The following is a 15,492-nucleotide window of genomic DNA, read 5'->3' on the forward strand; positions in this document are numbered from 1 at the left end:
ATGGTTTTTTTAAATGCTGTGCTCTTCCTAAAAATACTTCCTCGGCTCTCTTTCTTCACGCATCCCAATTCATTACTTCGATCCCAACAAACACTCAGTGAAAAGAAAATACGCTAAAACTCTTTTTAATTTAAATACCTGAAAATATTTTAGGACAGAAGCTTGGAAGAGGGCTTCAGCAGCACTACTAGAAAATCTATCTAGGATGTCCTCTGTGAGATCCACCTCCCATCCCCCGTCGTTTCGCTTTCCTGTGTCTAAATCACAGTGCCACCAACCTGTCGGTAATGCTACCTATAGTATTGGGACCACCGCTCAGATTTTTAAAACTACCTGAAAACATTTGTCCAGGAGGAGGTGGTATGCGGGTCCCTGACCAGTTCCGTACTGCCTGAGGTGTGCTTGCTTACCATTCCTTACTTAGCTCATATTGCCCTCTCTGTACTGAAGAGCCAAGGGGAGCAGTGCCAGCATGGCTCAGTGGGTTAAGCTTCCGACTCTTGATTTCCACTCAGGTCATGATCTCAGGGTTGTGAGATCTGGCCCTGCATAGGGCTCCCCGCTGAGCATGGAGCCTGCTTAAGATTCTTTCTCTCCCTCTGCCCTTTCCCCCACCCTCCAAAAAAATAAGAAATAAAAAAATAAAGAGCCAAGGGGAACAGTATTTGTGTTTGCATCCTGAAAAATGTCAGGAAATCAAAATGCATCTGTCTAAAAAGGTAATGGTTTATAGATAGTTTAAATAGGTAAATAGGTAGGTAGAGAGATCATCTTACCTGCTCAGTGATATTTTTTTGTCCTCCATGTTAATGTAGAAAGGAATTTTATTCATGTCAGGTTAAAATTAAGGTAAGTAGGTGATCACAAGTCAAGTCCAATATTTAAGAATTTTAAGAATTTTGGTACCCCTAAATGTTTAGAAATCTAATACCATTTCTATATCCCCAAAGTTCTTAAAACAGAATTATTTTCACATCATAGTTGATATCAGTAGAAGTGGTTATTTTTAGAACTAGCAATTCAGGAATGAATCTTAAAAAAATTTTTTTGTCTTTTTCATTGTTTACCCAATCTAGCATTTGTCTAGATCTGAGCTATACGATAGCCATTAGCCATGTGTGGTTATTTACATTCAAACTAAGTAAAATTAAATAACATTTAAAATTCAGTTCATCACTCACCCTGGCCACATTCAGGTGCTCAGTAGCTACCTGTGATATCGGTAGCTGCCATAATGGAGAACGTGGATATAAAATATTTGTATCATCACAGAAAGAGCTGTTGGGCAGTGCTGGTCTAGATATTCAACTTCTTAATGAAATATTTTAAGGTTTAATCTTCTCTCAAATGATCTCCACAGTCCTCAGGTCACTTTTCTCAATACAAGGCATCCCTGCAGTCTCCCTGAAAACCTTGTGTTGGGAGGGAGCAGCTGGGCCTGAGCCACTCCTTGAATGTTCATGTGGGGTGTTGCACAATGGCGGACCCTTAAGTGTGCTCTGCATTCCTCAGAGGCTTGCAATTGGCCTTGATCCAGCTGTCTGTCGATGAGGGACTATCAGAGACATTCTAGGAAGCCCTGCAGAGAAGGGAAGGCATGAGGAAAGGAAGGACTAAGGGACTGGTTATCAGTGACCAAGAAGGACATGAATATATTTAATTATTTCAGGTTAGAACCATCTTTTAAATCATTTAATCCAATGATTATGTGAATCATTATTTTATAACTGGAAGTTTTACTTCCCCTACCCTATTTTATCCACCACCCACCCCCCGCCCCTCTGGTTCTTAAATTCTTAACAGTTTTCTTTCCATACAACCTAAAAAAAAAAAAAAAAAAAGTGTTGTTTGGGTTAAAAAAAAATAATTTTCTTTCCCCACACATGACAGCATCGAAATCTACAAGTAATTCTAATAGAGAAATTGTTTAGAATCACCAGACTGAGTTGCCTCTGAGGACCAAAGGTAAAATTAAAGGTCTTAATTCTAAACAGTTCAACAGTACCTTCACGTGGTCTCTGTAATGAGAATGTGGTGATAAAGTAGATATCAGAGTAAATATGTATGTATTGATATTATTGTTTCTGTTGCTCCCCACCCTACCCCAAAAAGGTGCCTGCTGACTGGGAGAGAGCATCCTTCCAACAAGCCAGTCAGGCCAGCCCTGACTTAAAGCCAAGTCCTCAGAATGGCGCCACGTTCCCTTCCTCCGGAGCATATGGCCAAGGGTCACTAATAGCCGATGAAGAGTCCCAGGAGTTTGATGACTTGATATTTGCATTAAAAACTGGTATGTATGAACCCACAAACCACATTAGAAGTAGGCACTCTTGCTATGTGGCAACTTATATCTTCTTCCCATGAAGTTGCAAAAGAAGTACAGTCAGTCCCCCTTAGCACATCCTGATTCTCATGACCCATTCCTAATCCCAGCCAAACTTTAGGATATTTTGTTCTTGGCACCAAATATAACACAACCTAAAAATAATTTACAATTTGCTGTTAAGAAAAAGGCATACTCTAACTAAATGTAAGTATCTCTGTCCTGGGATCTTGATATAACACCAAGATACCATTGAGACAAGTTCAGTATTTTAAGACGATCTAGTAGGGATCTCTCTTAGAGAGTTTCGCCTCTGACCTGCCAAAGACACCTGGCACTGAAGCAAAAAATGTCAAAGGCAAAATAATGGGCCACATGTAGTTCTCCTGTTTTCTAAGCACCATCATATATTGTATTTTACTGGCTTCTCCTACATGTTCAACCCCACTCGTCCTGTGACCCTAATGGATGGTTGTTTTCAAATCAAATATGCAAAGTTCTTTTCTTTTCTCTTAATTTTTTTTTTAATTAAGTAAACTCTACCCTCCAATGTGGGCCTTGAACTTACAACACTGGGATCAAAAGTCACATGCTCTACCAACTGAGCCAGCCAGGCGCCCCTGCAGTTTTTTTCTTTTATTTTTTACTCAGAAAAATCTCAAACTGCCACTGTTGTAAAACTTTTAGTGAACTTTTCATTCCTAGATGTACAAGCAAGCAAGAAGATATGCCCATACTCAGATAAATCTATTAAGATAATTATTCAAAATGCATTTTACTGTATATACCTATATTAAGAATAGTGGTTGGCACTTGGGAAAACTTGTAGATATTGTTGGATAATTGAATGAATGAATGAATGAATGAATAATGAAACTTAGAGTTTACTTGGAGGAATAGACATTCACACAAACATGACGTAAGAAAGAGTAAGTAAGTAATGAAAAGTGTTATTAATTATTGAAGAGATCAAGGAAATTTTTTTGAACCCTCTTAGTTGATTCTTGAAAAATATGTGGTTTTAAATAGTTAGAGAGTGGAGGAAAGGCATTGCAGACTGAGGGAGTAGAATCAGCCGAAGCCCTTAGCTTACAGGTGCATGGCTTATAGGCACTTGGAGAGAAGCCGCACTGCAGTGTGGCTGGGGTAGATGGGGAGTGCGAGCCAGGCAGCTGGAGAAAGGCCTGCAAGGTAATTTACCTGCATTGTTAATAATTTACTGTAGTTCCCCAACTGGGTTTCAGTGAACAACCTCCTTGTGATATTTATAGTCATCCTCAATGGGAGGATCCTCTGACTGAGTATATTTGGGAAACTGCAAAGATTCACAATTCACATTAGCATTTAGCAGCTCTAAAAAGTCCTAGAGTAAAGAAACCCACTTCACTTAATTTAACCTGGTGTTTCCGGAACACATTTAGTAATAGATTCATTTTGTGGGAGCAGAACACTTGCTGGTATTTTACATAACGTTAAAATGCTATTCAGAAGCCATGCTAAGGAGTGGGATTTTTATAGAACCTAGTGAGCCATGGAGGTTTTTGAGGAGAGGAATGGCATGTTCCCACTGGTTTTTGAGGCAAAATAACTCTTACAAAAGCATGAAGAATAAATTTAGAAGCAAAACCAGAAAGGCTGGGAGATTATTACAATTGTCCAAGGGAATGAGGTTTGGGCCTCAGATTCGGGGAGCAGAAATAAGAAAGAGAAGATGAACACAAGAGGAAAGCTGAAGGAGCACTAAGAGGACAGTCAGCAAAGGCTCCTGCTTCCCACTTTGGTGGCTGAGGAATTGTATCAAGAGCATTTGTTCATTCATGTGTTTCGGGGGAAACTGATGAGTTCAGATTTGGAAGTATTGTTATTAGGCCTGGGGGCTCTTAAAGATTCAGGGTTGAAGGATCTTAGCTAAGGGTTCAGGGTTGGAGGTATTGGTTTGACATGCATCAAGGCAGAGACTCTTTTCGAAGCTGTGGGGATGGATGAGTTTGATCTTGGGAGAGTGAAGGAGAGAGAAAAGAAGTAAAGGAAAGAGGTGAGGAAGGGAGGGGAGACAGAGGAAGGGCAATAAGAAGAGCATCCTGGATAATATCTCCTTTAAAGAGTGAATAGGGGTGCCTGGGTGGCTCAGTCGGTTAAGCGTCCAACTCTTGATTTCAGCTCATGTCATGATCTCAGGGTTTTGCGATCGAGCCCAGTATTGGGCTCCGCACTCAGCGCAGAGTCTGCTTGAGATTCTCCCTTTCCCTCTCCCTCTGGCCCTTCCTCTCCCCCACTCTCCATGCTTGCTCTCTCCCCCCACCCCTGGAAAATAAATAAATAAATAAATATATTTTTTTAAAGAGTGAATAGAAGAGGGTCCCATGGAGGAAACTGCAGCATGGTGAGAAAGAATAAAGAGAGAGGAGGTTTCATGAAGGAGGAAATGAACAATTTCCTAAAATGCTCACTAGTGTTAGGACTAAAAAGGGGCTTTCAGATTACTAATGATTCTCAGGGAAGATTATGTCCCCAGCACTACAAAGTGGTCAGTTGTTGATGTTGGGACACTGGAAACATAAAATGAATTCTTGCAGCACAATTAAATTAGATGTGGGTCCTATATATGTAACAAGTATTAAATGCATTCAGTTCAGGAATGTATGGAATGACTTGCTTACTTATAGATGAGTTTAGCATTCCTTGGAGCTCACTAAACTCATTAGGAAATAAATACTTAAAAAGACCGAAATAACAGTCTCTAACATTGGTTCCCTCTATTTTTAGAAAAGGTACTATAATAATCAAGCACCACCCCCAAGACACTTCATCATAGAATATGGTCAAATTAAAGGAGTTCACATGCCATTCCATCTACAGCTGAATTTACAGTTGACACATAGGCCCAGATTTGGCCCAACAGAGGATTTTGTTTGATTCTCATAGCATTTTAATGTTTTTTAAGCCCAAATTTCAGAGATATCCCAGGGCACCTCCCAGTCTCAGTAGTAGAGCATGTGACACTTGATCTCAGGCTTGTGAATTACAGCCCTACATTGGGTGTACAGATTACTTAAAAAAAAAAAACTTAAAAAAATTTTAGAGCTATCCCATAAAAACCCAGAATTTCTTTTTTTTTTTTTTTAAGATTTTATTTATTTGTTTGACAGAGAAAGAGATGGCGAGAGTAAGAACACAAGCAGGGGGAGTGGGAGAGGGAGAAGCAGGCTTCCCGCCAAGCAGGGAGCCCGATGTGGGGCTTGATGCCAGGACTCTGGGATCGTGACCTGAGCCGAAGGCAGAGGCTTAATGACTGAGCCACCCAGGCACCCAAAACCCAGAATTTCTTTAAAAAAAAATCTAGCAACAGAGTGCTTAAAATCTAGCACAATCTTAAAATCTCCTTGATTGGAGTTGAATAATGGCTACCCCTCCTGACAGAGCATGAGCTCTTTGTTGTCCAGTGCTCACCAGACCTGTGTCGCTGGTCTGTGCTAGCCGACCTGGCCTCCGTGACATTAGGGTTTGCAAACCTCGATCTATCACAGGTCCATTTTAACCATTGGCCACTTCAAGTCTGGTACTGGGAACCGTGGGTCTTGTAAGTCTTTTCATTTAAACCGTTAGACAACTTTGAAAACCGTTAGACAACTTTGAAAAGCTATGTAACCTTTTGCATATATTTAATAAACATCTAAAGATTTTCATCATAAATTGAAATAGTATCAAATAATATAACTTCTGTATTATAAATTTTAGTGTTTAAAAATGAAAATTTTACATTATTTTAAACTAATTCAACGGAGTCTAAATATCATAGCAATTTGATATCCATTATTATTAATTTCTCTTTTTTTTAGATTTTATTTATTTATTTGAGAGAGAGAGAGCAGGGGAAGGGGCAGAGGGAGAGGGAGAGACAGAATTTCTAGCAGACTCTGAGCTCAGCATGGAGCCTGACTTGGGGCTGGATCCCACAACCTTGGGACGATGACCTGAGCCAAAATCAAGAGTCAGACGCCCAACCAACTGAGCCACCCAGGCGCCCCATATTCATTTCACTTTTAAAATACATATGGAGCAGACTTTTCTCTTACAATTGGAAATTCTAATCATTGTCTTTTCTCCTTGAACTTATATTTCCATTCCACTCCACCACAGAATTTTATCCTAATGTAATATATTTTATGCTTGAAATTCAGTCTTCACTCACTCAAAACAACTTCTCTCCAACAAAACATGTATATAAATTGAAACTTAAAGTTTTCCTGTGACCATAAGGCTATATATAAAGTGTTAAAAAATTTTTTTATTATTATCATTATAATTATTATTAGTCTACAATTGAATAAATCAACATTAATTTTTAAAATATTAAATGTTTTGAGGAGCTCCTGGGTGGCTCAGTCGGTTGAGCATCCAACTCTTGATTTCTGCTCAGGTCATGAGATCGAGCCCTACATGGGGCTCCACACTCAGTGGGGAGTCTGCTTGAGATTTTCTTTTTCTCTCTCTCTCTCCCTTTCCTTCTGTCTCTCCTACCCCACCCAACCCTGAGTGCTCTTGCAAGCTCTCTCTCTAAAATAAATAAATCTTTTTAAAAAAATAAAATAAAATATTAAATGTTTTGCTAAGTAATTATCAAAAACTCACCACAAGAGTGCACATGCAGGTGCTTGTCTGGCTCAGCCAGAGGAGCATGTGACTCTTGATCTTGAGGTCATGAGTTCAACCCCCATGTTGGGTGTAAAGATGACTTAAATAAATAAATAAACTTTTTTTTTTTTAAAAAAGCACACATAGAAGTTAAAGATCTAGGAATACATTTTCTTAAAGTTGTCCTCATACCACCCTAGACCCTTTGAAAAACGTTCATGTACTAGAAGCTAAAGGAATCCCATTGCTTCAGACGCTTTATAAAAGAGTTCAGAGGCACTGACCTGAAGCATTGTGTAGTATTAGATTATGAGGTGGGATGGCCAGCTCAGTGGCTAGATTTTTATGTTGATCAAAAGCTGACAAGATTCTAGAATATGTCAAGGTTGGAGCATATTGGGTTTAGAAACAGGATTTTCTTCACAGAAGGCTTCTCCCAGAAAGACTAATCTGATTCCCTGTCATCCCTTAGCTTCCTGTTTTTACCTCAGGCCAAGGACACAAATGTCAATGCAAACATTTCTTTATCAGAAACTTCAAATGATTTCTTTTTCAGTCAGAAGAAAATAAATGACAAGTCCTTGAATAGAAATGAAAACATTCAGAGTCAAGGCCCAAATACTCAAACTCCTCTAAGAACTCATTAATAAATTTCTCTTTCAGATAGATCACATAAAACCACAATGACTTATTTAACTTCAAAAACTTCTAGAGACCAGTATGCTAAACAAAATTAAATGGGCATCAAAGTGGAAGAGCAAAATTTGGAAAGATTTTTTTTTTTCCTCCCGAAAAAGATTGAAGGAGAATGATCTTTGTATCACTATCACATTTGAAAAAATCTGTAGAAAATAGGAATGGGCCTTGGGATCAGAGAGCCCTGTGTTGGCATCCTAGTTCTGCAGTCTACTATCTGTGTGATTTTCAGCAAGGGACTCAAGGTTTCAGTTTCCTCAGTTAGCAAATAAGAGTTATTATAATTAGGGGCGCCTGGGTGCCTCAGTCAGCTAAGTGTTTGCCTTCGGCTTGGGTCAGAATCCTAGAGTCCTGGGATGGAGTCCTGCATCGGTCTCCCTGCTCAGTGGGCAGTCTGCTTCTCCCTCTGCCTCTCCCCCTGGCTTGTGTTCTCTCTCTTTCTCTCACTCTCTCTCTCAAATAAATAAAATCTTTAAAAAAGCTTGTAAGTTTTCATGGAGGTTAGAGATTGTTAATGTAAAGAATCTATCAGTATCTGACAGAGTTGAAGTTCAGTAGCTCATTGTATATATTATTTGTTGGGTTCAGCTTATTGTTATGCTTAAAAACTATTTTTTTTAAAGAGTCTATTTATTGGGGCGCCTGGGTGGCTCAGTCGTTAAGCGTCTGCCTTCGGCTCAGGTCATGATCCCAGGGTCCTGGGATCGAGCTCCGCATCGGGCTCCCTGCTCTACGGAAGCCTGCTTCTCCCTCTCCCACTCCCCCTGCTTGTATTCCCTCTCTCGCTGTGTCTCTCTCTGTCAAATAAATAAAATCTTTAAAAAAAAAAAAGATTCTATTTATTTATTTGAGAGAGACAGTAAGAGAGAGAAATCACAAGCTGGGCGGGGGGCAGGGGGAAGGGTAAAGGGAGAAGCCCACTCCCCACTGAGCAGGGAGCCCAATGCGGGGCTCTGTCCCAGGACCCTGGGATCATGACCTGAGCCAAAGGCAGACTCTTAACCAACTGAGCCACTCAGGCACCCAACTTAAAAACTATTTTAAATGTTCGTAATGTATTCTGAAACACCTGGTGTTCATTGCACCATGACTAGTAAGTGAAGTAGAAATGGGGGTGGGGGTGTAGGGGCTGGAATATGAGCCAAGTAGGTTTGCAATGTGTTCTACAGATAAAGTTGGATACTCAAAGCCTAGGGCACAAGGAAGTAACACAATTAGAACCGCCACAAGAGGCAGTATGGTGTAGAAGAAAACACCTTACATTTGGGGTCAGAAGACCATTGGATATCTGCATTCTGTGACTTCCCTGCTGTGTGACCTAGCAACTCAATGAACACGTCTGATTCCCAGGCAATCCCTGCATCTGTAAAACAAGACTAATAATCATCCCTTTCCTAACTAAAGCGTGTTAAAATGTTGAAGAAAGGAGAGGCACTAGACGAATGTAAAATGTCACTTCTAGTTCCTTTGCTGTTACCTTTCTGTCTGTTATAGGGAAAAGTAACTATTACTACAGTTACTGGATTTTTCTTGAATTTTTGGCTTAAAATTTAAGCAGAAAAAATACCTTTAAAAAAAATCAGGATAGAATACTTGTGGAGCCCTGGGCAAGAGTACAGAAGGACTTCCATATACCCTCTGTATAAATATTTAAAAGTTATAAATGAGGCTGAAAGAAAAGGGGTTTAAAAATGTTCTGTCTTCTGTCTTGACAAATATGCCTTCATGATGATGTGGAAGATCGGGTTCAAGTGTAGAATTCTCAGAATTCCATGTCTGCCCTTGTCCAGACCTGCCCCCTTTGTCTTCCTATTCCCCCCACCCTGGGAAAAGAACAGTCTCGGGGCCTTTTGGACAGGGAATTCCAGTGTCCCAGGAACGCGGAGGAATGGGTCCAGAAGGAAGAGACAAGCTCCACGGTGGCAAATCACTTGGCTTCATGGACTCTTTACCCATGGGGAGGGGTGAAAAAAAAAAAAAAAAAATCAGGATACTCACTGCAAAACACCCTCCCAGACCATTTATGCATTACAAAGAGACCAGAGGGGTGCCTGGGTGGCTCAGTCAGTTAAGTGTCTGCCTTGGGCTCAGGTCGTGATCTCAGGGTCCTGTTATCGAGCCCTGCGTCAGGTTCCCTACTCAACAGGCAGCCTACTGCTCCCTCTCCACCGCTTGTGCTCTCTCGCACACGTTCTTGCTCTCTCTGTCTCTCAAATAAATAAATAAAATCTTTAAAACAACACCACCAACAACAACCACCCCCCCCCCAAAAACACCAAAACAAACAAGCAAAAAAAACCAAGAGCAAGAAACCTGGGGCTTTGCTCCCAGTCTGTCGTGTTATTACCATGTGTAATACGGGCCTTTTCTGAGTCTCAATGAGGGATTAAGATTTGAGTAATACGCATTTATTTCAGCTGGACAGAAACTGAGAAGGAAGAGGAGCTGGGTCATGTAGATGTGGTAATTCTAGGGGAGGCTGTATCTAGAACTTCCTGACATTTCACAGGGCTCTAAGCTACTAAACAAGCTGGTAACACCCCTTACTTGTAAAGCTGCACCCTATGTTAAACCTTCCAGCCCAGTTCAGTCTGTCCCTTGCTGTCTGCTCAGCAGGCTTCCAGCACAGAACTTCTTTCCAGGATGCTTTGTCAAGATGGCAGGCAAACACGTCTGTCTTCCTAATGAAATTTGGAGCGGGCAGACATGAAATCAGTGGGAGCTGATGATGCTCGTTCACTCATTAAGCCCACTCTGCCCTGATGGTAATCGTGGTGTCCTCCCTGCTTCTCTGTAGTTGATCCCATATTGAGCAACTTTGTTATGTAGCCCTTTTGTTCCTCCTCAGCTGGATTAAGCTGCTGCTGGCTTCAGGGCCCCAGTTACCTTCTCCTTATAGAGTGGCCAGTGTCTTTCCAATCCACTGAGGTTCTTCCAAGTGGGACAGTTCCCCTGTTCCTGGGGCAGAGAAGCATGGGCCTTTTGTCCTTCTGAGACATAGTTACCTTCAGGGGCCAAGCAAATACCATGAGTGATTCAAGAGGGCTGGATGAAAACAGGAGCAAACAGTAGTGCCAGTTCCATGTTTTTGGCCTTTTTTTTTTCAATCCAGAAAATGCCTAGTGTTGCCCTCTGCCTTTTCAAGAGAATCTGATTTTTTTTTATATTAAATGTCTTAATTTTGACAACTAACTAAATTTTTAAAAATATTGTCATTGGCAATATTCTAGTTCTTAACCTAAGGAAAGAGCCCATGGGTGTTTGTCACACATTTTGCTCCATGACACAAATACGTTATCTGGGGAGATACCATATAATTTATCATCCAAACCAGGGCAGTTTAAGAGAATAAAGGGGATGTGATACACATGTTTTTCAGGTATAAACTAGGACTTTTCTTTTCACATACTGCGTCCCCCACCTCCCTGTTTTGAAGGAAGGTGAAAGAACGATCTGTGGAAGGGTGTGAAAATGGGCCTCGAGGGATGGGCAGGAAGACGCTCAGGCTGGAATTAACCAGATAAGAGAGCTGATCACTTGGAGGAAGCTCTCCAACAGGCCCGGGTTGAAATCTGTCTATTTGGTGGGGTAGAGTCAGATTAGGAAGTGTGCTGAAAGCCAGTGCAGAGGGTTCCAGACTTGATGCAATTGGCCATAGGAACTGTTTGTTCTTGAGCAGGAGAGGATATGGAATGTGGAATGGATCCGAGGAACAGAACAGGCAGTAAGGCTTGGAGGAGACTTTGGTAAGAGCTAGAATGCAGAGCATAGTTTATTAATACACTCAGCAAACATTTACTGAACACCCACAGGGTGCTGAGCACTGTCCTATGAGCTAGATGATGTAAAGGTATGAGGGACATAATGCAATGAGGGAGTCAGATGTTTCCAAAGAGAATCGTCATGTTTCTCTGGGTAGCAGAAGTAAACAGCTGAGGTGATACTGACAGGAGGAATGGGGGTGACCAGATTAAGGAGGCAGGGGGATAAGATGAGCATGTCAGGCAAAGGTGGAAATAGCGAGACGTCAGGCCAGAGAGCAAGCGGGGGTCAGCCAGATGGTATGGGCCTGGAAGCAGGGCTGAAGACAAGGCCTCCAGTGGTGACCTGGGAGGAGGAGATTCGGGAGGAAGCACAAGAGCTCTCTGGGAAAACCCAGCAGATCAGAGGATGAAATGGGCAAGTGCAGTGTCCCAGAAGCAAAGGGTGGAGATGGGGTTTCAACAGCAGCCTTTCACAGAGAGGTTGGGAAAGAGGGACCCAGAAGAGGGAGGGCTTGGCTGGAAGAAGGCAGTAGTGGGCTCCTGCTCCCATCCCCAAATAGGTTAAGAAGAGTCTAATTTGCCATCTTCCCACAGCTACCGACTCAGCAGCCCTGCCTTTCTCAAACAGAAAGGGAAGTCTCAGCCACCCAGCAACTGGTTTTTCATTTACCTTCTTGTTTGCAGAGTCTTGTGCCCTGCAGAGGGGGAGGAGTGGGAGCGTAATCTCTGGTGATTCAACCCAGCAGCACACCCTATGACCACATCCCCATTCTGTGTGTGTGTGTGTGTGTGTGTGTGTGTGTGTGTGTGAGAGAGAGAGAGAGAGAGAGAGAGAGAGAGAACATGAGAGTCTGTGGTCCTCTGCTCATTAGAGAAGAAAAGAACTCGGTATTACTCTGGCACAGTGTTAAATTCTCTGAATTATTCTGAGCTGTAAAAAGAGTAGTGAATAGTGGAGCTTCCTCAAAACAGAGATTCTGGGCGCTATCTGTAATTAACAGCCAGCCTTGTGGGATTTGTGTATGGATCTGTTTTGGTACTGTGTTATGCCATTATTTTTATCTCAGGATCAGATCGGAGTCATTCCGAGCCGGGGTCTTCTGGGCGCTGATACGACAGCAAGTGTTGTCAGTGCATGTCTTTCTTCTCAGATCGCTGCCCACAGGGAGTCTCAGCTGAAGGACCTACTAGGTTCCGTACACGTAGGGCTGGAGACTCAGGTTTCTAACAGCAAACGCTACCCTCCTGCTGAAAAATTCTCATAACCTGCCTGATCTTTTTTACTTTAATAAGCTCCCAATTGAGAAATGCTGTTCTTGGGAGTACGTTACACATGTCAACCAGGTAGAAACAGAAAAGGTTGAGAACCCAAACTTGTGTCTTTAGAAATTACTTTTCACTTCAAAAACTACCAAAGGGAATTTTAACACAGGCTTATAATTGTTAGGTATTAATAATATTTAGTCAAGGGGCGCCCGGCTGGCTCAGTCCGGAGAGCATGCAACTATTGATCTCAGGATGGTGAGTTCAAGCCCCTCTTTGGGTGTGGAGCCCACTTAAAAAAATAATGATGATATTTTTTCGAAATGTATAGCTCACTATTCACCAATACAATAGAAATAAACACGTGTCAGCTTGATGTAACTTGACCCTTAATTCACCGCACTAATGGTTGGGAGTTTTGTGTTTATTCTTTTTCTATTACAGGTGCTGGTCTCAGTGTCAGTGATAATGAATCTGGTCAAGGCAGCCAGGAGGGAGGCACCTTAACTGACTCCCAGATCGTTGAACTCAGGAGGATACCCATCGCCGACACCCACCTCTAGCGCTTCAGTAACAATTAGAATGATACTTTCCTGTTTGTATTGGCTTTGTGCTAAACTCTGTAAGTTTTAAACACACAGCTATATAATAGGAACCTATGACTTGTGCTGATTAACCCAGAAGTGATTGTTGTGTTTGGAATTTGAACTACTTATCTTTGTGCAACCTGAAAATTCACTGCTATGATGAAAGTTTATATCAGTTATATAGGATGCACATATTCCAAGAATAGTAGTTGTTTTTTAATCATCTGACATGGCTAACATTGTTTAATAAAAGTAATAATCAATAAAAACAATAGAACCCATTTGACATCACACAAGCTCATTATTTACAAGGAAATGTTGTGTATGAGCAAAGAAACACGCTATATCTCGATGAGATCAAGCACCCTGTTTCTTCCAGTATTGATACAGGTCATCCAGATTTAAGACTTCACAAGCTTCTAGAGGACTTTCATTCCTAAAAACCATACAATTTATTGTCTGTTGAAGATTCTGCACCTACGTGTTGATGGGGATACTGCCGTTTCATAGTCTTTCATCCAAAGTATGTATTTCTGCTCATTATGAAATTAGGGATCTGAACATTTTCCAAAATAAATGTTCTGTTCCCAGTTAAAAATAACCACTACATCAAGCACTTCAGCACAGCTAAGAAGAGGAGCATTCAAACAGTGCAGTTTGTTTAGGAGAAACATTCCTTGGTTTCGATTTTTCAGTCTTTATCTCAGAATGAGAAATCAGAAAGTCTATCCCAGAACAAACACTATTGTGTTCGGGATGATTTTATTGACTATGGTTCCAGAAGAATCATTAGGAACAGAACACTTCTGTCCTAGGGAAGCCTCTGTGACCTTCTGTTTTTGAATTCCTCAGTATTTTCAAGAGAGTCAGTAACAGCTCAAGAAAAAAATTAAATAAAAAATAATTAAGGCAAAAATTTTTTCTGTTAATAATTTCCTTTAGAGCCATAATTAAAACATTCAAGTGCCCTATACTCACTGTTAAGCCTGGCTTTATTCTTTACAAAGCCTGAGCAGCATTATTTATCTTGATAAATTATTAAATGACTCTTCTCTTCCAGTTAGTCCTTCCCCACTCCTGTCGCCTCTCTCTTACATTGAGTGTTCATGGGTGGATTGTCATTGTAGGTAGAAAACAAAAGCTGCACAGCAAAATCAAACAGCATGACAAACAAAGCTCCATCCGTGGTGGAGTTTTAATCCTTTTTATGAACTTTAGAAATGGTGGTAAAAAGATTGCATTTACCTTAAGTGACAAATAAGTTAGTTGTCTCACCCGACAGCATTGCTCTGTATGCAATCTGTTTCATGATAGGGTAGAAGCGACTGATGAAATTGGTTATGATATATAACATTTACAAGGAAAATTTTAAAATCGGTAAACATATTAAAATTGTTAATAGATTTTAATGAATTGGGGGCTTAGGTAATGATCATAGAAATGTGAGATGTCATTGTGTAGAATCCATGAGTCATCTTTTCCCCACATAACTAGATTTTTATTTGTCACCTAAGATAAATTCAAATTCAGTCTTATGACCACCATTTTTAAAGTTCCTAAAAAGACTATGACTTCACCAATGAGGAATTCTCCAACAAAGGCAATTGCCAATAGCTACTTTCAATTTTACATGTTGTCAGAATTTGGGGAAAATCTGGCCCAAAACATGACAAATCAGGGATACCTTTTTTCATCAGATGACTGGATTTCTATTGCTGTCCAAAATGCCATCTTGATAAAGGAATCAAAAGGACCTGCTAGTGTTCAGCATGATCCTTTTAAATATTGGAAGGAAAAAAATAAGATTTCTAGAAGCCACAGTGCTAAAATAAATAAGCTTCATATTCCAACAGCAGCAATATTTTGCTATCCTGTTTCCTCCCAATGTAGATTAAAATGGGACACTTGCCAGGGAAGTATAGTACTATGTAGCTGAAGAAGCAAATCAAATCAAATTCCTAAAAATGAAAACTAAAAGGCTGGGACTGTTACACATTGTGGTCTTTTTCTTTCAGGGGGGTTTGATCCTCTTTTTCTTCATGACATTTTTAAAGGAGCTTTATCAAGATATGATTCACATTCCATAGAACTCACCCACTTAAAGTGTGCAATTCAGTAGTATTTGGTGTATTAGATTATTAGGGTTTTTTAATTGTAAAATATATGTAACAAAATTTGCCATTTTAACCATTTTTAAATGTGATTTTTATATTCAGTGGCCTTA

At 40.7% G+C, this 15,492-nt stretch overlaps 1 protein-coding gene across 1 annotated transcript in view; it reads left to right on the forward strand.

Moving 5' to 3' along the window:
- The window catches only part of ADGRV1 (adhesion G protein-coupled receptor V1), a 521,249-nt gene extending 507,641 nt beyond the window's left edge, over nucleotides 1–13,608 (forward strand). The window contains exons 89-90 of the mRNA XM_044916755.1: nucleotides 2,113–2,290; nucleotides 13,126–13,608. Coding sequence (XP_044772690.1) covers nucleotides 2,113–2,290; nucleotides 13,126–13,244 — 297 coding nt within the window. The 3' untranslated portion in view covers nucleotides 13,245–13,608. The remainder of the gene's footprint in view (nucleotides 1–2,112; nucleotides 2,291–13,125) is intronic.
- The last annotated feature ends 1,884 nt before the right edge of the window (nucleotides 13,609–15,492 follow it).

This window comes from Neomonachus schauinslandi, chromosome 7 (genome assembly GCF_002201575.2).
Source record: "Neomonachus schauinslandi chromosome 7, ASM220157v2, whole genome shotgun sequence".
Taxonomy (NCBI): domain Eukaryota; kingdom Metazoa; phylum Chordata; class Mammalia; order Carnivora; family Phocidae; genus Neomonachus; species Neomonachus schauinslandi.